General features: G+C 58.3%; 2 protein-coding genes across 3 annotated transcripts; one reads left to right on the forward strand and one right to left on the reverse strand.

Moving 5' to 3' along the window:
* The first annotated feature begins 785 nt into the window (after window positions 1-785).
* Window positions 786-7,187, forward strand: DCXR (dicarbonyl and L-xylulose reductase). The gene is made up of 8 exons (XM_054047124.1): window positions 786-959; window positions 1,031-1,128; window positions 2,601-2,755; window positions 4,808-4,850; window positions 5,201-5,300; window positions 5,496-5,560; window positions 5,684-5,801; window positions 6,416-7,187. Exons 1-8 carry the CDS (start codon window positions 902-904, stop codon window positions 6,517-6,519), a joined length of 741 nt encoding a protein of 246 aa, XP_053903099.1. The 5' UTR covers window positions 786-901; the 3' UTR covers window positions 6,520-7,187.
* RAC3 (Rac family small GTPase 3) lies at window positions 6,772-13,502 on the reverse strand. 2 transcript variants are annotated; one of them, XM_054047127.1, is made up of 6 exons: window positions 13,438-13,502; window positions 10,336-10,407; window positions 9,937-10,054; window positions 9,355-9,417; window positions 8,110-8,269; window positions 6,772-7,873 (listed from the first exon to the last, which is right to left on the reverse strand). In XM_054047127.1, exons 1-6 carry the CDS (start codon window positions 13,449-13,451, stop codon window positions 7,743-7,745), a joined length of 558 nt encoding a protein of 185 aa, XP_053903102.1. In that variant the 5' UTR covers window positions 13,452-13,502; the 3' UTR covers window positions 6,772-7,742. The 2 variants fall into 2 exon arrangements, with proteins under 2 accessions (XP_053903102.1, XP_053903101.1); XM_054047126.1 differs by having other exon boundaries at window positions 13,417-13,502.
* Window positions 13,503-15,728: the final 2,226 nt, after the last annotated feature.

Below are 15,728 nucleotides of genomic sequence, written 5' to 3' on the forward strand. Positions count from 1 at the left end.
ATGGGTCAGCAACATTCCTGAACAACCAGCCTCACCACCAGCATGAAGCCCTGTGAAAAAAACTGCCACTGCAACAGTCAGGCTGCAAAGTGAAAAGCCAAGAGGCAAGGGCTACCAGCACCCAAGCAGCCACTTGTAAGTGCAGTATTGCCCCAAAGGGCCACCCCCATTGCTCTGCTTCCCTATCACTCTGGGCTGGCCGTGCCACTCAATGAGTCCCCCCTACAGGCATGGTATCCCCAGGCTGCCGCGCCCCTCGCTCTGCCCCCCCTCCCACCTTATGGCGCAGAATCAGCTTGGTTGGCTGCACCCTTTCCCCCACCCCTGCCATGATGCCGTATCATCCCAGGCTGCCACGCCCCTCACTCTGCCCACCCCCCACCATGGTGTGGTATCACCCCTTGCTGGCTGTGCCACTGGCAATGAACCCTACCAGCACAGTACCACCCTGGGCTGGGTGTGCCCCCTCCCACCACCCCCACCATGGCTCAGTATTGCCCCTCACTCTGCTCCCCCCCCCATGGCAAGGTATCACCCCAAGCCAGATACAACCCCTCGCTCTGCCCCCCCCCCCCCCCATGGCATGGTATCGCCCCAGGCCGGCGGCACCCCTTGCTCTGCCCCCCCATGGCATGGTATCGCCCCAGGCCGGCGGCACCCCTTGCTCTGCCCTCCCCATGACATGGTATCGCCCCAGGCCGGCGGCACCCCTCGCTCTGCCCCCCCCATGACATGGTATCGCCCCAGGCCGGCGGCCCCCCCCATGACATGGTATCGCCCCAGGCCGGCTGCCTGGGCCCATGGCCGGGGGGGGTGTCGCTAAGGCGCGGGGCGGGCGGGAGGCGGCGCCCCGGGCTGTCCCGGGGCCGGGGCCGGGACCTGCACTCGCCGCCCGCCGGGAATGGAGCCGGATCGGAGCTTCTCGGGCCGCCGGGCCCTGGTGACCGGGGCGGGCAAAGGTAAGAGGGGCCCTGGTTGGGCGGGAGCCCGGCCCGGCCCGGCCCGGCTCTGACCGCCTCTCGCCCCGCAGGGATCGGCCGGGCCGCAGCCCTGGCGCTGAGCGGAGCCGGGGCCCAGGTGATCGCGTTGAGCCGGACGCAGGCGGACCTGGAGAGCCTGGAGCGGGAGGTAACGGACCGGGCCCCGCCGCGCCGCGGGACTGCACCGCCCTGGCGCTCCCGCCGAACTTCCCCCGGGGGCCACCCCCAGCGGCCCGGACACCCCCCCCCGGATCCCCCCCCGATCCCCCCCCCCAGGATCCCTCCAGCGGCCCGGACACCCCCCCCCCCCGGATCCCCCCCCGATCCCCCCCCCCCAGGATCCCTCCAGCGGCCCGGACACCCCCCCCCCCGGATCCCCCCCCGATTCCCCCCCCCCCAGGATCCCTCCAGCGGCCCGGACACCCCCCCCCCCGGATCCCCCCCCCCCAGGATCCCTCCAGCGGCCCGGACACCCCCCCCCGGATCCCCCCCCGATCCCCCCCCCAGGATCCCTCCAGCGGCCCGGACACCCCCCCCCCCCGGATCCCCCCCCGATCCCCCCCCCCCCCAGGATCCCTCCAGCGGCCCGGACACCCCCCCCCGGATCCCCCCAGCGGCCCGGACACCACCCCCCCCGGATCCCCCCAGCGGCCCGGACACCCCCCCCCGGATCCCCCCAGCGGCCCGGACACCCCCCCCCCCCAAGGATCCCTCCAGCGGCCCGGACACCCCCCCCCCCCCCCAGGGATCCCTCCACTGCCCCCGGACACACACACCCCCGGATCCCCCCAGCGGCCCGGACACACCCCCCCCGGATCCCTCCACTGCCCCAGACACACACACCCCCCCCGGATCCCACCAGCGGCCCGGACACCCCCCCCCCGATCCCCCCACTGCCCCGGACACCCCCCCCCCCGATCCCCCCACTGCCCCGGACACCCCCACCCCCAGGATCCCCCCAGCGGCCCGGATCCCTCTACTGCCCCCGGACACCCCCCCCCCCGGATCCCTCTACTGCCCCCGGACACCCCCCCCCCGGATCCCCCCACTGCCCCAGACACACACCCCCAGGATCCCCCCACTGCCCCGGACACACACACCCAGGATCCCCCTCACTGGCCCAGACATCTCCCCCCACCAGGATCCCCCCAGCACTCCAGACACCCCCTCACTGGCCCTGACACCCCCACCAGGATCCCCCCCACTGCCCTGGACATCCCTCACCAACACAGACACACACTCCCAGGGTCCCCTCGCTGACCCGGACACACTCGAGTACCCCAGACATCTCCCACCCTCAGGGGACCCACCCAACCCAGACACCCCCCGTCCTGTCACGTGGGCCTCCAACCCCCTCCTCCCAGTGGGGTCAGTCCACACCCACCATTCCCTCAGGGGGCCTCCAACCCCCTCCATGACCCAGACACCCACCATTCCCTCAAAGGCTGCCCAGGCCCCAACCGTCCTGCTCCAACAACACAGCCTCCGGAAGCCCAACCAGCCCACCCTGCCTCAGTGACAGGGGCCCAGATCTCCCTGAGGGCAGTCTCACATCCCAGGGGCAGCCTCCTACCATCCCTGGTGCACTATCAACTTTGGCCCCTCTGCTGTGTCCTCCAGTGTACTGGGATTGAGACACTCTGTGTAGACCTGGGTGATTGGGACGCCACCGAGGCAGCGCTGAGCAAGGTGGGCGCCATTGACCTGCTGGTAAATAATGCAGCTGTGGCTGTGCTACAGCCCTTCCTGGAGGTGACCAAGGAGGCCTTCGACAGGTAAGGTCTGGCACAAAGCTAATCGCAGCTCCAGGGGCCTGAGCATATGGTAGGGAACGGAGGGAGGCCAGGCAGTACTAAGACTGGACTCTGCTCTAATAAACACAAAGGCTGCTGGAGACAGCCAGCCTGTGGTTCTCTCTGGCTTTCCAGTCCCTGCAGCATGGGGTGAGCACACAGTGGGGACGTGGCCATGTCGCACAATAGCCCTCTCTCTCCCTGGTGTAGCGGCCCTGCAGAGCCACTGCCTTCACCCCAGAGTCCTCGGCCCAGGGAGTATGTCAAGGACATTTTGGGAGTGCAAGGGCACACCTATGTTCCAGCTGTTCTGCAGAACTGAAAGTCAAGGCAACTCTTATGGCTCTTCTACCCTTTGCCAGGGGCAGAGCTTGCTCATCTGGTTATGAGAAACTAGGTGATGTTCACTCCTCTCTTTGGCAGGCTGGGAGATCAATAATTCTTTCTGGCAGCTCCCAAAGTACTTTTCTCACTTTGGCACACTGGGTATATCTCCACTGGGAAAATGCATTGGGCACAGGGGTCAGTACTGACACAAAGGGAAAAAAACCCTATTGAGTCACTCAGACTGCCTCTTAGCACTAGGCTAAAGCAGCATAGTCAGAACCAACCCAGAGGGGAGAGTGCTCCCTATTGTTCAACCAAACTATTCCCTACAGCCTCTTTCCCTCCGTCTCCCATTCAAACACCAGCCTAGCTCAAACTTGCCTTAAACTGAGTCTCAGCTTAAGATGGCCCAGGTATGGAGAGGAAAGCGGATAGGAGAATTCAAGGAGATCTTACCTGGGTGGGAATTAGAAATTGCTTATTCTTCAGTACATTCAAGAGCAAAAAATTGTTCTTCAGAAGATTCTCTCCGTCATCCCTTTTTCAAACTGGGTGTGAGTTCTTGCAAATGTAGAGGTACATTTCCTCCCTTCTTGGAGGAAACACTTTGGTGGGTAGTACCTTATTCCCAAAGTAAAGAAGAAAAGGTTGTGCAAATGGAGCACCCCAAATGATTAATTGATGGCTAGTAGCCAGAGTATAAAACAGCCGGGCACTTGCTAGTCCAATCACATCATCTGAGGGCTAAGAGGATGAAATTCTGGACTGAGGAAGGAGCAGCATTCATTGAGGCAAATACAAGAAAATGCTGTTATTAAATGTTTTGTTGGAGGTGTCTTTGGTATTTTGAAGCCTTGTAAAGGTTTGCATGTGGTGGCACATGCCTGTAACCCCAGCTACTTGGGAGGCTGAGACTGATGGATCGCTTGAGCTCAGGGGTCCTGGGCTGCAGTGCGCTGTGCCTGGCCAGCGGGTGGCTGAAGGAATGGCTAAAACAACACGAAGAATGTGCTGTGATCAGCGTAGGCGCTGACTCTGTGGGTGCTCTGGGGCTGGAATACTCACGGAGGGAAAATTAGTGGGTGCTCTGCACCTACTGGCAGCCAAGCTCCCCGCCCCAGCTTACCTCCACCTTGTCCCCTGAGCGCGCCGCGTCCCCGCTCCTCTGCCTACCTCCCAGTGCTTGCCGGTCGAGCACCCACCAGCACCATTAGAAGTCAGCGCCTGCGGGATCAGTACTCTGTGACGGCTGATAGATCAATTGGACAAGGTAAAGATTTGACTGGGTTAGGAGGGGCCACTGGCCGAGATGCTTCTGTTTAAAATTTAATAAATGTACCAGGTTAGAAGAGGATCCCATAGGAAACAACTCCAGGAAGTCCTGGTTAGGCTCTTTTCTCTGCTACCTGAGGGGAGGTGCCAACTAAACAGCTTATTTCATCTCCTGTGAATGGTCATTGCTGGGGGTACGGCCTGTAGGGGGCTCTGTAACGTAACGGGTTGTGTTTAGATAAGACGACTCGTTCCATGGGGCGAATTTCTCTAGCCAGTTGGGCTGGAGTTTACACCCAGTTCCTTTCACAGGCTGATCAGTGTTTGAGGCACTGGCAGCGCCCAGCCTCCAATTTCCACCACCACCCCTCCCCCTGGGCTGCTGCTAGGTTGTGATTTTCTTTTTCTCTGACTCGGACAATTTTTTTTTTATAGATCTTTCGATGTGAATCTTCGGGCCGTGTTTCATGTTTCCCAGGTGAGAAGGGACGGTGAATTGGAGTGGGATGGAGCCAGGGACAAGCTGATGCGTTTCAGCTTCCCTGAAGCCACGTGTGCAATGGAAATAAAAGTCTTCATTAGGAGCTGTGCTGCATCTCCGCTCCTTGTGGGGATCCACAAGAGACTTACCTCATTTGCACATGTTGAATAGGCTGTGCTTGGTATAGCTGATCCTGCAGTATCCCCTAGTTCTGACCATGTCTCTTAGCTCAGAGCTGGGAGGCAACTGGGGTTACTGCTCTGGCACGCTCTTCTAATCCCCCAAGAAGGCACCAACAGCCTGGGTTGGAAGAGTCCCCCCACTTGTTCTCTTGTGCTATGTTTCAGATCATTTCCCGGCAGATGATTGCACGGGGGGTGCAAGGAGCGATAGTGAACGTCTCGAGCCAGGCATCTCAGCGGGCTCTACGGGATCATGCTGTCTACTGTGAGTGTCTCAGCTTCAGCACGCTCCATACCTGCCCATTAATCCATTCATGACCTGTGGTAGCTGGAAGCCACAAGCACAGGGACCTGGGTTTGGATGCAGTGAATATGTTGACCTAGTTCAGGCCACAAATATGTGTGACCCAGCCCAGGTGCTGTGCACTCAGCTTCTTCCTTCTGTTGGGTTTTATTGAAGGTTCTACAAAAAGTGCCTTAGATATGCTGACCAAGGTGATGGCTCTGGAGTTGGGACCCCACAAGGTAAGACCCAGTCTATGCAAGAAAGCAGGGAAGGGGCAATCTCTGAGATGGGGTAGGGTGAGCAAGTGGAGGCAGTTTCTCTCAGGGTAGTTCAGTTACCTAATGTGCTGTTGTTGGTGACAGATCCGGGTGAACAGTGTGAACCCCACGGTGGTTCTGACCGACATGGGGCGAATTAACTGGAGTGAGCCTCAGAAAGCTGCTACCATGATCAGTCGAATTCCTCTGGGGAAGTTTGCAGGTCAGTGGAGGGGATTTGCTGCTGGGGCTGGCTCCATATTCAGCTCATCTGCACCCTTAGCGCTTCCTTCTAATTGGCTGCTCAGCCATGTGTATCTGCCTCTCTTTGGCTCATGCCCTCCAGGCCCAGGAAGAGCAACGATACAGCTCTGCTCAAAGTTTGTCAGAGTCCTTGAAGCAGCTGCAGTGTTTCCACTTGGAGCAAGCAAGAACCAGTCAAGGTTCTCCCCTCCTCCAAAACCTTCCTAACGTGGGTTTGTTTTAGTGTGGGCGGGGGACATTTTTACCCTCCTCACCAGCAATAGGATTGAGCACTGGAGGGTAACAACACTCGATGCTATGACCCTGTCATCAGCCAACCATCCATCCTGGGAACACAGCCAGGGCTTCTGAATGCCAAAGGACTGGCCACACTGTCTCATTCTCTGCACCAGACACAGCCCAGTGCAGGGAGGGGGAAATGTCTCCCCTCTGTTATGTCTCCTTATTGGCCAAGCGGACACAGCTGCAAGCCGGAATGATGGCAGACTCTTGGAAGTGTGTAGGTTTCTTTTCCTGCTGCTAGTGCAGTTTGTGGGGTGACTCAGATGTTGCCCTCTCTGTGTCCTATTCCAGAGGTAGATGATGTGGTGAACAGCATCCTCTTCCTGCTGAGTGACAAGAGCGCTATGACAACAGGTGTCTCGCTGCTGGTTGATGGGGGTTTTCTCGTCTCCTAAGATGATAGATCTGCGTTGGTACCACAAGGAGAGAATCATTCCTTAGTTTTCACGCTATTGTTACTAAGTGATTCTAAACATGATGGAGAGACAGTGAGTGACTCAGATCACAAGCCGTCAGGGGAGGGGTAGATGGATATTAGCAGGGTTGGGACCTGTCACAAAAGTGTGGCAGGTCATTCCACTGTTGGAAGCATGGCTGTTCCCTCAGAAAAGCTGTGCTCTCTGCTCTGAACAAAGCCTCCACACTCCTTCATGGAGAATGTTTATTGTACCAAAATAAGAGGTGTTATCTTGTCACTCTACATGATGATTAGAAACAGGACCTGTCTTTGTTCTGACCCTCTCCCCCCAAAACCCTTCAGAAGCTCTCCCTGCTCCATCCAAACCGATAAAGCCCATCACCATACTCCCAGCAGGAAAGGGAGGGAGTAGCTACCAGACTCCTCACTGCCTCTTTTATGGCTTTTGATAGAAAAAAGAGGCAACAACCTCAGCCCTGCTCTGCAGAGACTGGATGGGGGAGGAGAGGCCCCCTGCTAAACATCCTTCTGCCATGACACAGCGTCCAAGGTAGTGCCCTAAAAGGCACTAAGTGCACAGGACTGTTTCACTCACTGAGCTTGACTAGTGATTAGTACTCAATAAAGCTAATCGTTATTTCTTCAGCCTCTGTCTTCTGTTTATTTTCACCACTCCTGGAGTTAGTGATTTGACTCCCATAAGCCTCTGGCACATCTCCTTAGAGCGCCGGTTAGTTAAGTATCACCAGCAATATGCTGGGATGAGGAGGCCCTGCTACCCTTCCAGCTGGTCTTGTCATTCACAAACTGTCACACAATGGTCCCTACCCACCCCCTTAGGGATTCTCCCCACCTGTCTCCCCCTGTGCATTGCAAGCAGAGGTGTTTCCATCACAGAATGGGCGTCTTAGCCTCTTCAACTTGAGTTAAGGAGAACTGCACCTCACTGTCTCAGGGAGCTACCCCGCCACTCCCCCTGCTCCTCCCCTAGGGGCTGCACAGCATCCACCTAACCTCCCGCCCCCACTGCCCCTTCACATCAACACTGACGTTAAATCAAAGAGACATTTAAAAAACACTGACTTCGTACATGATGAAGGGCCCCACACATCACAGCCCCCTCCAGAAGAACCCAGCGAACACTCAATCTGTTGGAGGAGGACGACAAGGACATGCTGAGTCAGCACCTTGCCAACATCCTCAGAACACAGTGCACTTCTTGCCAGGCTTCTTCACAGGTGGGGGGCACAACACAGCACGGATAGCTTCGTCAAACACGGTCTTCAAGCCCCGCTGTGTCAGGGCTGAGCACTCAAGATACTTCACTGACCCTGTGGGAAGAGAGATCTGTCTCAACCACTCCAAACCTAGCAAGACCTGGCTTAGACTGTAAATTCTTTGGAGCAGGGACTGTCTTTGTTCTGTATTTCTACAGTGCCTAGCACAGTAGTGTCCTGGTCCACAACTAGGGCTCCCAGGTGTTACGATAAAAATTCATCCCTTGGAAATGACAAGCCAGGCTCAGTGAGGGGCTCCACCTCTCGCCAGATAGATACCCAAGACTTACCAATCTCCCGTGCCATGGCCAGGCCCTGGGGGTAGGTGATGGGGGCCAGTTTCTTATCACGCAGCCTTTCAATGGTGTCCTTGTCATCCCTCAAGTCCAGCTTGGTGCCCACCAGGATGATGGGAGTATTAGGGCAGTGGTGCCGGACCTCCGGGTACCACTAAAACAGAGTAGTTCACTGAGAACTGGCAGAGACAGTAGGGGAAAGAATCTTGCAGCATAATTAACCAATTGCTCATTTATTAGGTATATAGTGTCCCAAGGCACCTGAAATACTAGTAACAGTCAGCATAGAAGACAGTTTTATATGTAGCTCTTAAACCATTTATAAAGAGAAGTCAATACAACTGGGGAAACTGAGGCACAGAGGGAAAGCTGTACAGCAAGTCAGTGACACTGCTGGGGATAGTAGACAGGTCTGCTGTACCATGTTGCCTCCCTTTGGCCCATGTTTGTTTCTAGGACACACTCTGCTTTATCTAAATCTCAGATTTCAGAAGGCAGGGACACAGCCAAAGAAAGAGTGGCTGATGTGGCTCATGCCCCTCCTCCACTCTGCAGGCTGCAGCTGCCGCCTCTCCTCTGGTTTTCATAGGAGGGCTTGAGAAAACGCCATTCTAGAGATTTTGGCTTAAATAAAATAAAATTAAATAAAGGAGATATCCCATCTCCTAGAACTGGAAGAGACCTGGAAAGGTCATTGAGTCCAGCCCCCTGCCTTCACTAGCAGGACCAAGTACTGATTTTGCCCCAGATCCCCAAGTGGCCCCCTCAAGGATTGAACTCACAACCCTGGGTTTAGCAGGCCAATGCTCAAACCACTGAGCTATCCCTCCCCCCTAATATATGGAGATATCCTATCTTCTAGAACTGGAAGGGACCCCGAAAGGTCATCAAGTCCAGCCCCCTGCCTTCACTAGCAGGACCAAGTACTGATTTTGCCCCAGATCCCTAAGTGGCCCCCTCAAGGATTGAACTCACAACCCTAGGTTTAGCAGGCCAATGCTCAAACCACTGAGCTATCCCTCCCCAAAGCTTGGAGGCTTTGTCTCCAAGGCACAGGGACTGTTGCTTATGCACATCCAACTATGCTGACCTTTGGCTCCCCACACTCTACGCTTGTGCCAAGCCCCAGTGCTCACAGTGACGAGATTACATGGTACAGCAGTGGGTTTGTCTGTCCCTTGTGCGGGGAAGGGACCTTGCCATTCCTCCTCCCTCCCCAAAAAGAAGAAAGCGAGTTACCTTGGCTCGGACATTCTCAAATGAGGCCGGACTCACCAGGGAGAAGCAGATCAAGAAGACATCCTGTGAGGGGACAACAGCATTAGTCACTAGGAAAGGATCCACCAGCAATAGCCAAGGTCTGGTGGGGCATCAGTCAGGGACCGTTAGCCCCTCCCCTTGCAGAGTACTTGAGAGGGGTAAGGAAAGCCCTCCATTGAAAGATGAAAAATAAATGACATTTCTGTGGGGGCAGCTCCTCAGCTACCAATCAAAGAGCACCATGCTGTACTCACTCTCTCTCTCCCACGTGCCCCACAGCACATTAGTGGTCTGCAAATGCCCCAAAACAAACTCTAGGCTTTTGCACTTCAAATGGCCCCTGGAAAGCAGCTGGAACCACCTGACTGGTCTGTGGGGGGAAAGAGACACCTGTTCTCCTTATCCTACAGGACCTCAGGGTAGCATCTCCTGTGATGCAAACACAAACTCCCAGCTTCAGAAACTGGGAACCTGTCAAAGAAAAGCAAAGGGCTGTACCCAGAGACCACCCTGCCCACAATGTAGGGAGCAGAACGAAGCCAGCCCAGGCAGTTCACTCACTGTCTGAGGGTAGGAGAGGGGCCGCAGTCGGTCATAGTCCTCTTGCCCTGCTGTATCCCAGAGACCCAGGTTCACTGGCTTCCCATCCACCATGACATTGGCAGAGTAATTATCAAACCTGCCACAGGAAGAATCCAGGTCAGTGACGAGGGAACCCATTACAGGAACACAATCTCAGGGTGGGGTAGAAGGGAATCATCCAGTGCTTAATTTGTAATGAAAGAAGTGCTGGGGCTCAATCAATTTTTTTACATTCATAATTGATTCAGCAAGTCCAGAGGTGCCCGGGGCTCAGCCCTGGCACAAAATAAGCAATGGAATCATCACGTGATCATAATTCTCCCCGCGTGCACACACACCTCTTAACAACTGTGCAAAGAGCACAGTGCCAATACTCACACAGTGGGGATATACTCTCCAGGGAAGGCATTAGTGGTGTAACTGATCAGCAGGCAGGTCTTCCCCACAGCCCTGCAGAGGGGGAAAGGGCAGAGCATGATGAGGCGGAATGGGAGAGTCCACAGGAGAAAAGGGTAGAAGCAGCAAGTTGGAGCTTTAGTCAGTGAAAAGGCAGAGCTGTGCCACCCAGAATCTCCAGCACTCTAGGGGCCTGGGACCAGGGCCGGCTCTGGCTTTTTGGCCGCCCCAAGCTAAATAAATAAATAAATAAATAAACGGGGCGGCCAGAACGGCAAAGCAAAAAAAAACCTGCGGCGCAGGTGCAGGGGAACTGGCTGGGGGGGGGGGGGGGGGAGGGGGAGGGTGCGGGCGGGAGAGAGAGAAGGGGGCGGCCAGGGCTACAGCAGGGGCGCTGCCACGCGGCCCCTCCCGCTGCGCCGCGTCCTGCCGCGAGGGCTCCGCTCCGCTCCGGTCGGCGGGGAGGGAAGGAAGAGGACTGCCCTGCCGGGCGCTCTGGTTCTCCACGCCCTCGCCCCCTACAGGGCGGCCGGAGCAGAACAAAAAAAAAGCAGCCATGTCGCCCTAGGATTGGGCAGAACGCCGCCTCGAACAATCTGCCGCCCCAAGCACCAGCTTGCTCAGCTGGGGCCTGGAGCCGACCCTGCCTGGGACCAGGCCTGAACACACCAAGTGCTGTGTCCTAGCACACATGTGACCATGCTTCAACACGGAGCCATTCCTGACTAGAGCACCACTTTCAAAGATTGCCACCCCTCGCTCAAACATGTTTATTGGCATGACCAGTGACATGTGCTGACATGCTGCAAAGGCGCCAGCCTCCAAGACCCTGGCCCAAGCAGCTACAGCATCACAGGCCCCACCCAGAATGGGGCTTTAAATCACGTGACTTCCCATTACTGCCTTCCTCGACAAAACACTTGGCGCTGGCCAAGGGTCAACTTCTCCTTGTTGCTCCTTTATGGAAAGCATTTCTGATAAGTCAAGACAGGCATGCTGGAACAATGTGTATAGTTGGGGGGGCTGAGAGCCATTGAACCAAACTGTAAACCCTGCATATAATGGAAACCACTTCAAGTCAGGGGGTGTGGCAGCACCCCTAGTTTCAGCACCTATGAGTCAAAGGAATTGCTTTCTCATCCCACTCAGTGATTTGAACACTGAAGCAGAACGGCTCCCCCCATCATAGGGATGAAATACAGGCATTATTGTATCAGATAAGACCAAGGTCAAGGGGACAAAGATTTGAACAGGGAGGCCCTGGTTATCTTCTTGGCTGCTGTGGACAAGTCACTTCCCCTCTCTTGGCCTGTTTCCCTGCCAACTCTTTGTATGTCTTGTCATTTAGACTGTCAACTCTCTGGGGCACAGCTTCCCACCTACTATATATTTGTACAATGTTTGGGGACCCTGGGAGTTATTGTACTACAAGTACCAGTAATAAGAATCCAGCCCCATCTCCTGTCTCCAGCAGTGGCCAGTACCAGTTGCTTCAGAGGAAGATGCTAAATTATATTATCTTGACTAACGGCTGCTGGGGGATAGGGACATGAAGTAAATGACAACCCCAAAGAACTCAGCCACTCATTTTTATGGCCTTTCTCAGACCATCTCACCCCAATTTCTACAGAGTTAGGATGCCCAGAACTGACTGCAGATGTTCTTCTTCAGGCCTGCCTAGCACTTTGTCTGCCCCAGATCCCTTCCATTGTTTACAGCCACGTGAATTTGGCAAGTCTTCCTGCATTTTGCATTTCACGCTGTGGCATGATATGCCCAGATGCCAGGACTCCCACATAATTCAGATCTTATTGTTGGGCTACTCCATTGGTACTAGTATTGCTGACAGGATGAGGTGCAAAGCACCAGGGTGAGTCAGTATGGGGGTACCCCAGAGGTGGGCTACAGAGATGGCACCAGGACGAGCTGGAGGGGTGTCCAATGGGTCGACATACAGTGATGGCACCAGCATGAGATGGGGCTGGGTGGGGGTGTCCAATGGGACGAGATAAAGACACAACACAAGGGTGAGTCGGGGGATGGTCTGAGATATGGAGCTGGCACCAGGGTGAGCCGGGGTGGAGGAGGGAGGGCACAACAGGAGAAGGCAGCACTGGGATGAGCTAGGGGTAGGGCAGGGCAGGCTGGAGTACAGAGGTGGCACCAGGGTGAGGTGGATCCTATGGGATGGATACGGGGCCAGCACAGGAGTGAGCCATGAGGGAGGGAGGTTATCTGCTGGAACAGGATAAGGAAACGGAACAGGGGTGGATAGCAGACCGGTCCCCGAATTCTCCCTTCACTGCCAATGAGATTTAACCTATTTCCTTGAGGCTGCATCAAAATGGGGGAGATGGCCAGGGGGCCCATGCAGCTGGAGGGATACCGTGGCCTGGGAGGGCATGGCTGGGAGGGCACACTACTGAGAAGGGGACACCAATGGCTATGGGGGACACGCTGCTGAGAGGGGAAGAAACACCACCAGGGCGGGTGCACTGCTGGGGCGAGGAAGACACAGGCTAGGGGGGCGCTGCAGGGAAGGGGAGCCACAGGGCCAGGGGGGTGATTCGGGGGGGGGGAGACATAGGGCTGGGGGGATTGCAGGGGGGAGACACAGAGCAGGAGGAGCACTACGGGGGGGGGGAAGGCCGGGGGGCATTGTGGGGGGAGGGAACACAGGGCCGGGGGGGGGAGAAGGCTGGGGGTGGCGCTGCAGGGGAGGGAGATACAGGGCGAAAAGCTGCGGGGGGGAAGGCCGGGGGGAGCACTGCGGGGGGGGCACAGGACCGGGGGGCGCTGCGGGGGGGGGCACAGGACCGGGGAGCGCTGCGGGGGGGGGCACAGGACCGGGGGGCGCTGCGGGGGGCTGGGAATGCCGGGGGGGGGTCGTTCAGCAGATATCGGGGCACGGCGCTGCCGGGGGCTGGGGACGAACCCGGGGGGGGGGTTGGTCTTTCAGGCCCGCCCCCTCGGCCCGGCCCGGGTCTCGCTCTCCGGCCCCGGCCGGCCGGGCCCCATCGCCCCGCGGGTCCGGCCCATCGCCCTCCCGGGCCCGGCGCTCACCCGTCTCCCACCACCACACACTTGATCGCCTGCATCTGCCCCGGGATGGCGGCGCCTCTGCGATTCCGCCGCAGTGACGGGCCGGAGCCGGGCGGGGCGACGAGCCGAGCGCAGCCGAGCCCCGGCGGGGGGAGCCGAAGCCAAGACGGCTGCAGCCTCCGCCCCCAGTGCGCCCCCCGCCCCGCCCCGCGCTAGGCTCCCCCGGCCGCCCCCAGCGCCATGGGGGCCAGCCCCGCCCTCCTCTGTCCGGCCCCAGCGCCCGCCCCCCGCCAGGGTCCCCCCGGCCGCCCCCAGCGCCATGGGGTCCAGCCCCGCCCTCCCAGCTCCGGCCCCAGTGCCCCCCCCACCAGGGTCTCTCCGGCCGCCCCCAGCGCCATAGGGCCAGCCCCGCCCTCCCCGCTCCGGCCCCAGTGCCCCCCCACCAGGGTCTCTCCGGCCGCCCCCAGCGCCATAGGGCCAGCCCCACCCTCCCCGCTCTGCTCCCAGTGCCCTCCCCACCAGGGTCTCCCCCGCCGCCCCCAGCGCCATGGGGTCCAGCCCCACCCTCCGAGCCCCGCCCCCAGTACGCCCCCCGCCCCACCCCGTGCCAGGGTCTCCCCAGCCGCCCCTCGCGCCATGGGACCCAGTGCCGCCTCCCACCAGGGTCCCCCCGGCCACACCCAGCGCCATGGGGCCCAGCCCCACCCTCCCACCTCCACCCCCAGTGCGCCCCCCGTGTGAGGGTCCCCCTGCCCACACCCAGCACCAGGGGACCCAGCCCTGCTCCCAGTGCCCCCACGGCCAGGGTCCCCCCGGCCATACCCAGCGCCATGGGGCCAGTCCCACCCTCCCAGCTCCGCCCCCATTGCCCTCCCACCCCTTGCTAGGGTCTCCCTGGCCACACCCAGCACCATGGGGCCAACCCTGCCCCCAGTGCCCTCCCCGCCCCGTGCTAGGGTCTCCCTGGCCTCATTCAGCACCATGGGGCCCAGCCCCGCCCCACCCCGCCCTCCCAGCTCCAGCCCAGCTCTGGTCCCTGTGCGCTGAACACAGGACAGAGGGGGACATCCCACCCAGGGCCACTCACCCTCTATCATGTGGCACTGAGTTCTACAGGCCAAATTTACAAAAAATCTGCAATAAGGACAGTGTTGGGACATCAGCCCAAACCTCCACAGCCAGAAACATCCCTCCCCAGTTAGGTGCACACAGGCTCCTTGGGCCCGATGCAGCTCACCAGCCAAAGGGCAGGAGGAGGGACATGCACTAGCTCCTGTGGATAGTGCAGGGGTGGGGATGTGCAACGATGCTGGGGCCAAACTCAAGCCAGTCAGTGGAGTTCAGGTGCTAACACAGAACCAGGCCTCAGTCATCCAGTGAAAGTGGATCCTTTCAGAATCCAGTGCAAACTCTACTTCTGTGCCTTCCTGGGTCAGGACCTGGGGCTGGCTCAAGGGGAGGTAGAGCAACCGGTACCTCCTCAGCACCCCGAGGGGTGGGGCAACTGGCTGACCCCTCCGGCACCCACGGTTCAGACGTTGCCGAATGGGAACTTTTGGGTTGGGTGCCCTGGGCCTCATGGTATGCCCCTAGGGTCCAAAATGGCCACTGCGCTGGTCCCTGCCACTGTGAAGGCTATGGCCCTGCCCCCACCTCAGGCCTTCCAGGGCTCGACCGGTGCTAGCCCCCCTCTGGAGTATCTAGACCCCATCTCTGAGTCCAAAGACAGGGACCGGGACCACTATGGCCAGGGCGGTGCCACGCAGAACTGGACTACGGAGCAGTGCCGCGGTGCTGGGGAACGGTGTTGCGAGGCTGGGGCATGGTGCCATGATCTGGAGCGGTACCAAGATCGGGATCTGTGTGGGGACGCTGACTGGTGCAGGAATGACTAGTGCCAGGAACAGGACCTGCTGCGAGACAGAGATCGGTGTGACAATCGACGGTGGAAGCAGGAGCTCTGGCACGACCTGGTGCCTTAATTCCACTGACGGTGCTGAGTGACGGAACATTGCTGGTTTGCCTCGAGAAGGGGGGCATGATCAAATAAGTTTGAGAATCGCTGCTCTACAGGCATGAGAGAGCAATACAAGAGATCACTTTGTTAGGAGGCTAGTGGCCTGAGGCCAGGATACGAGAACCATTCACACAGGATTTTGAAAGAGAAAGTCAGAATGTAGAGGCTGGATTAGTTTTGCCCTGCCCTTTAGCCCCAACACTCCAGTCCTCTCCAACACACCAATCCCCTCAAGGTTTCCATTGCCCACCAATCACTACTAGTAATTTAGGACAAACAGATAATGAAGAGAAAGTTACCTCTAATTCTGCTTGGG

Source organism: Malaclemys terrapin, chromosome 13 (genome assembly GCF_027887155.1).
Source record: "Malaclemys terrapin pileata isolate rMalTer1 chromosome 13, rMalTer1.hap1, whole genome shotgun sequence".
Taxonomy (NCBI): Eukaryota; Metazoa; Chordata; order Testudines; family Emydidae; genus Malaclemys; species Malaclemys terrapin.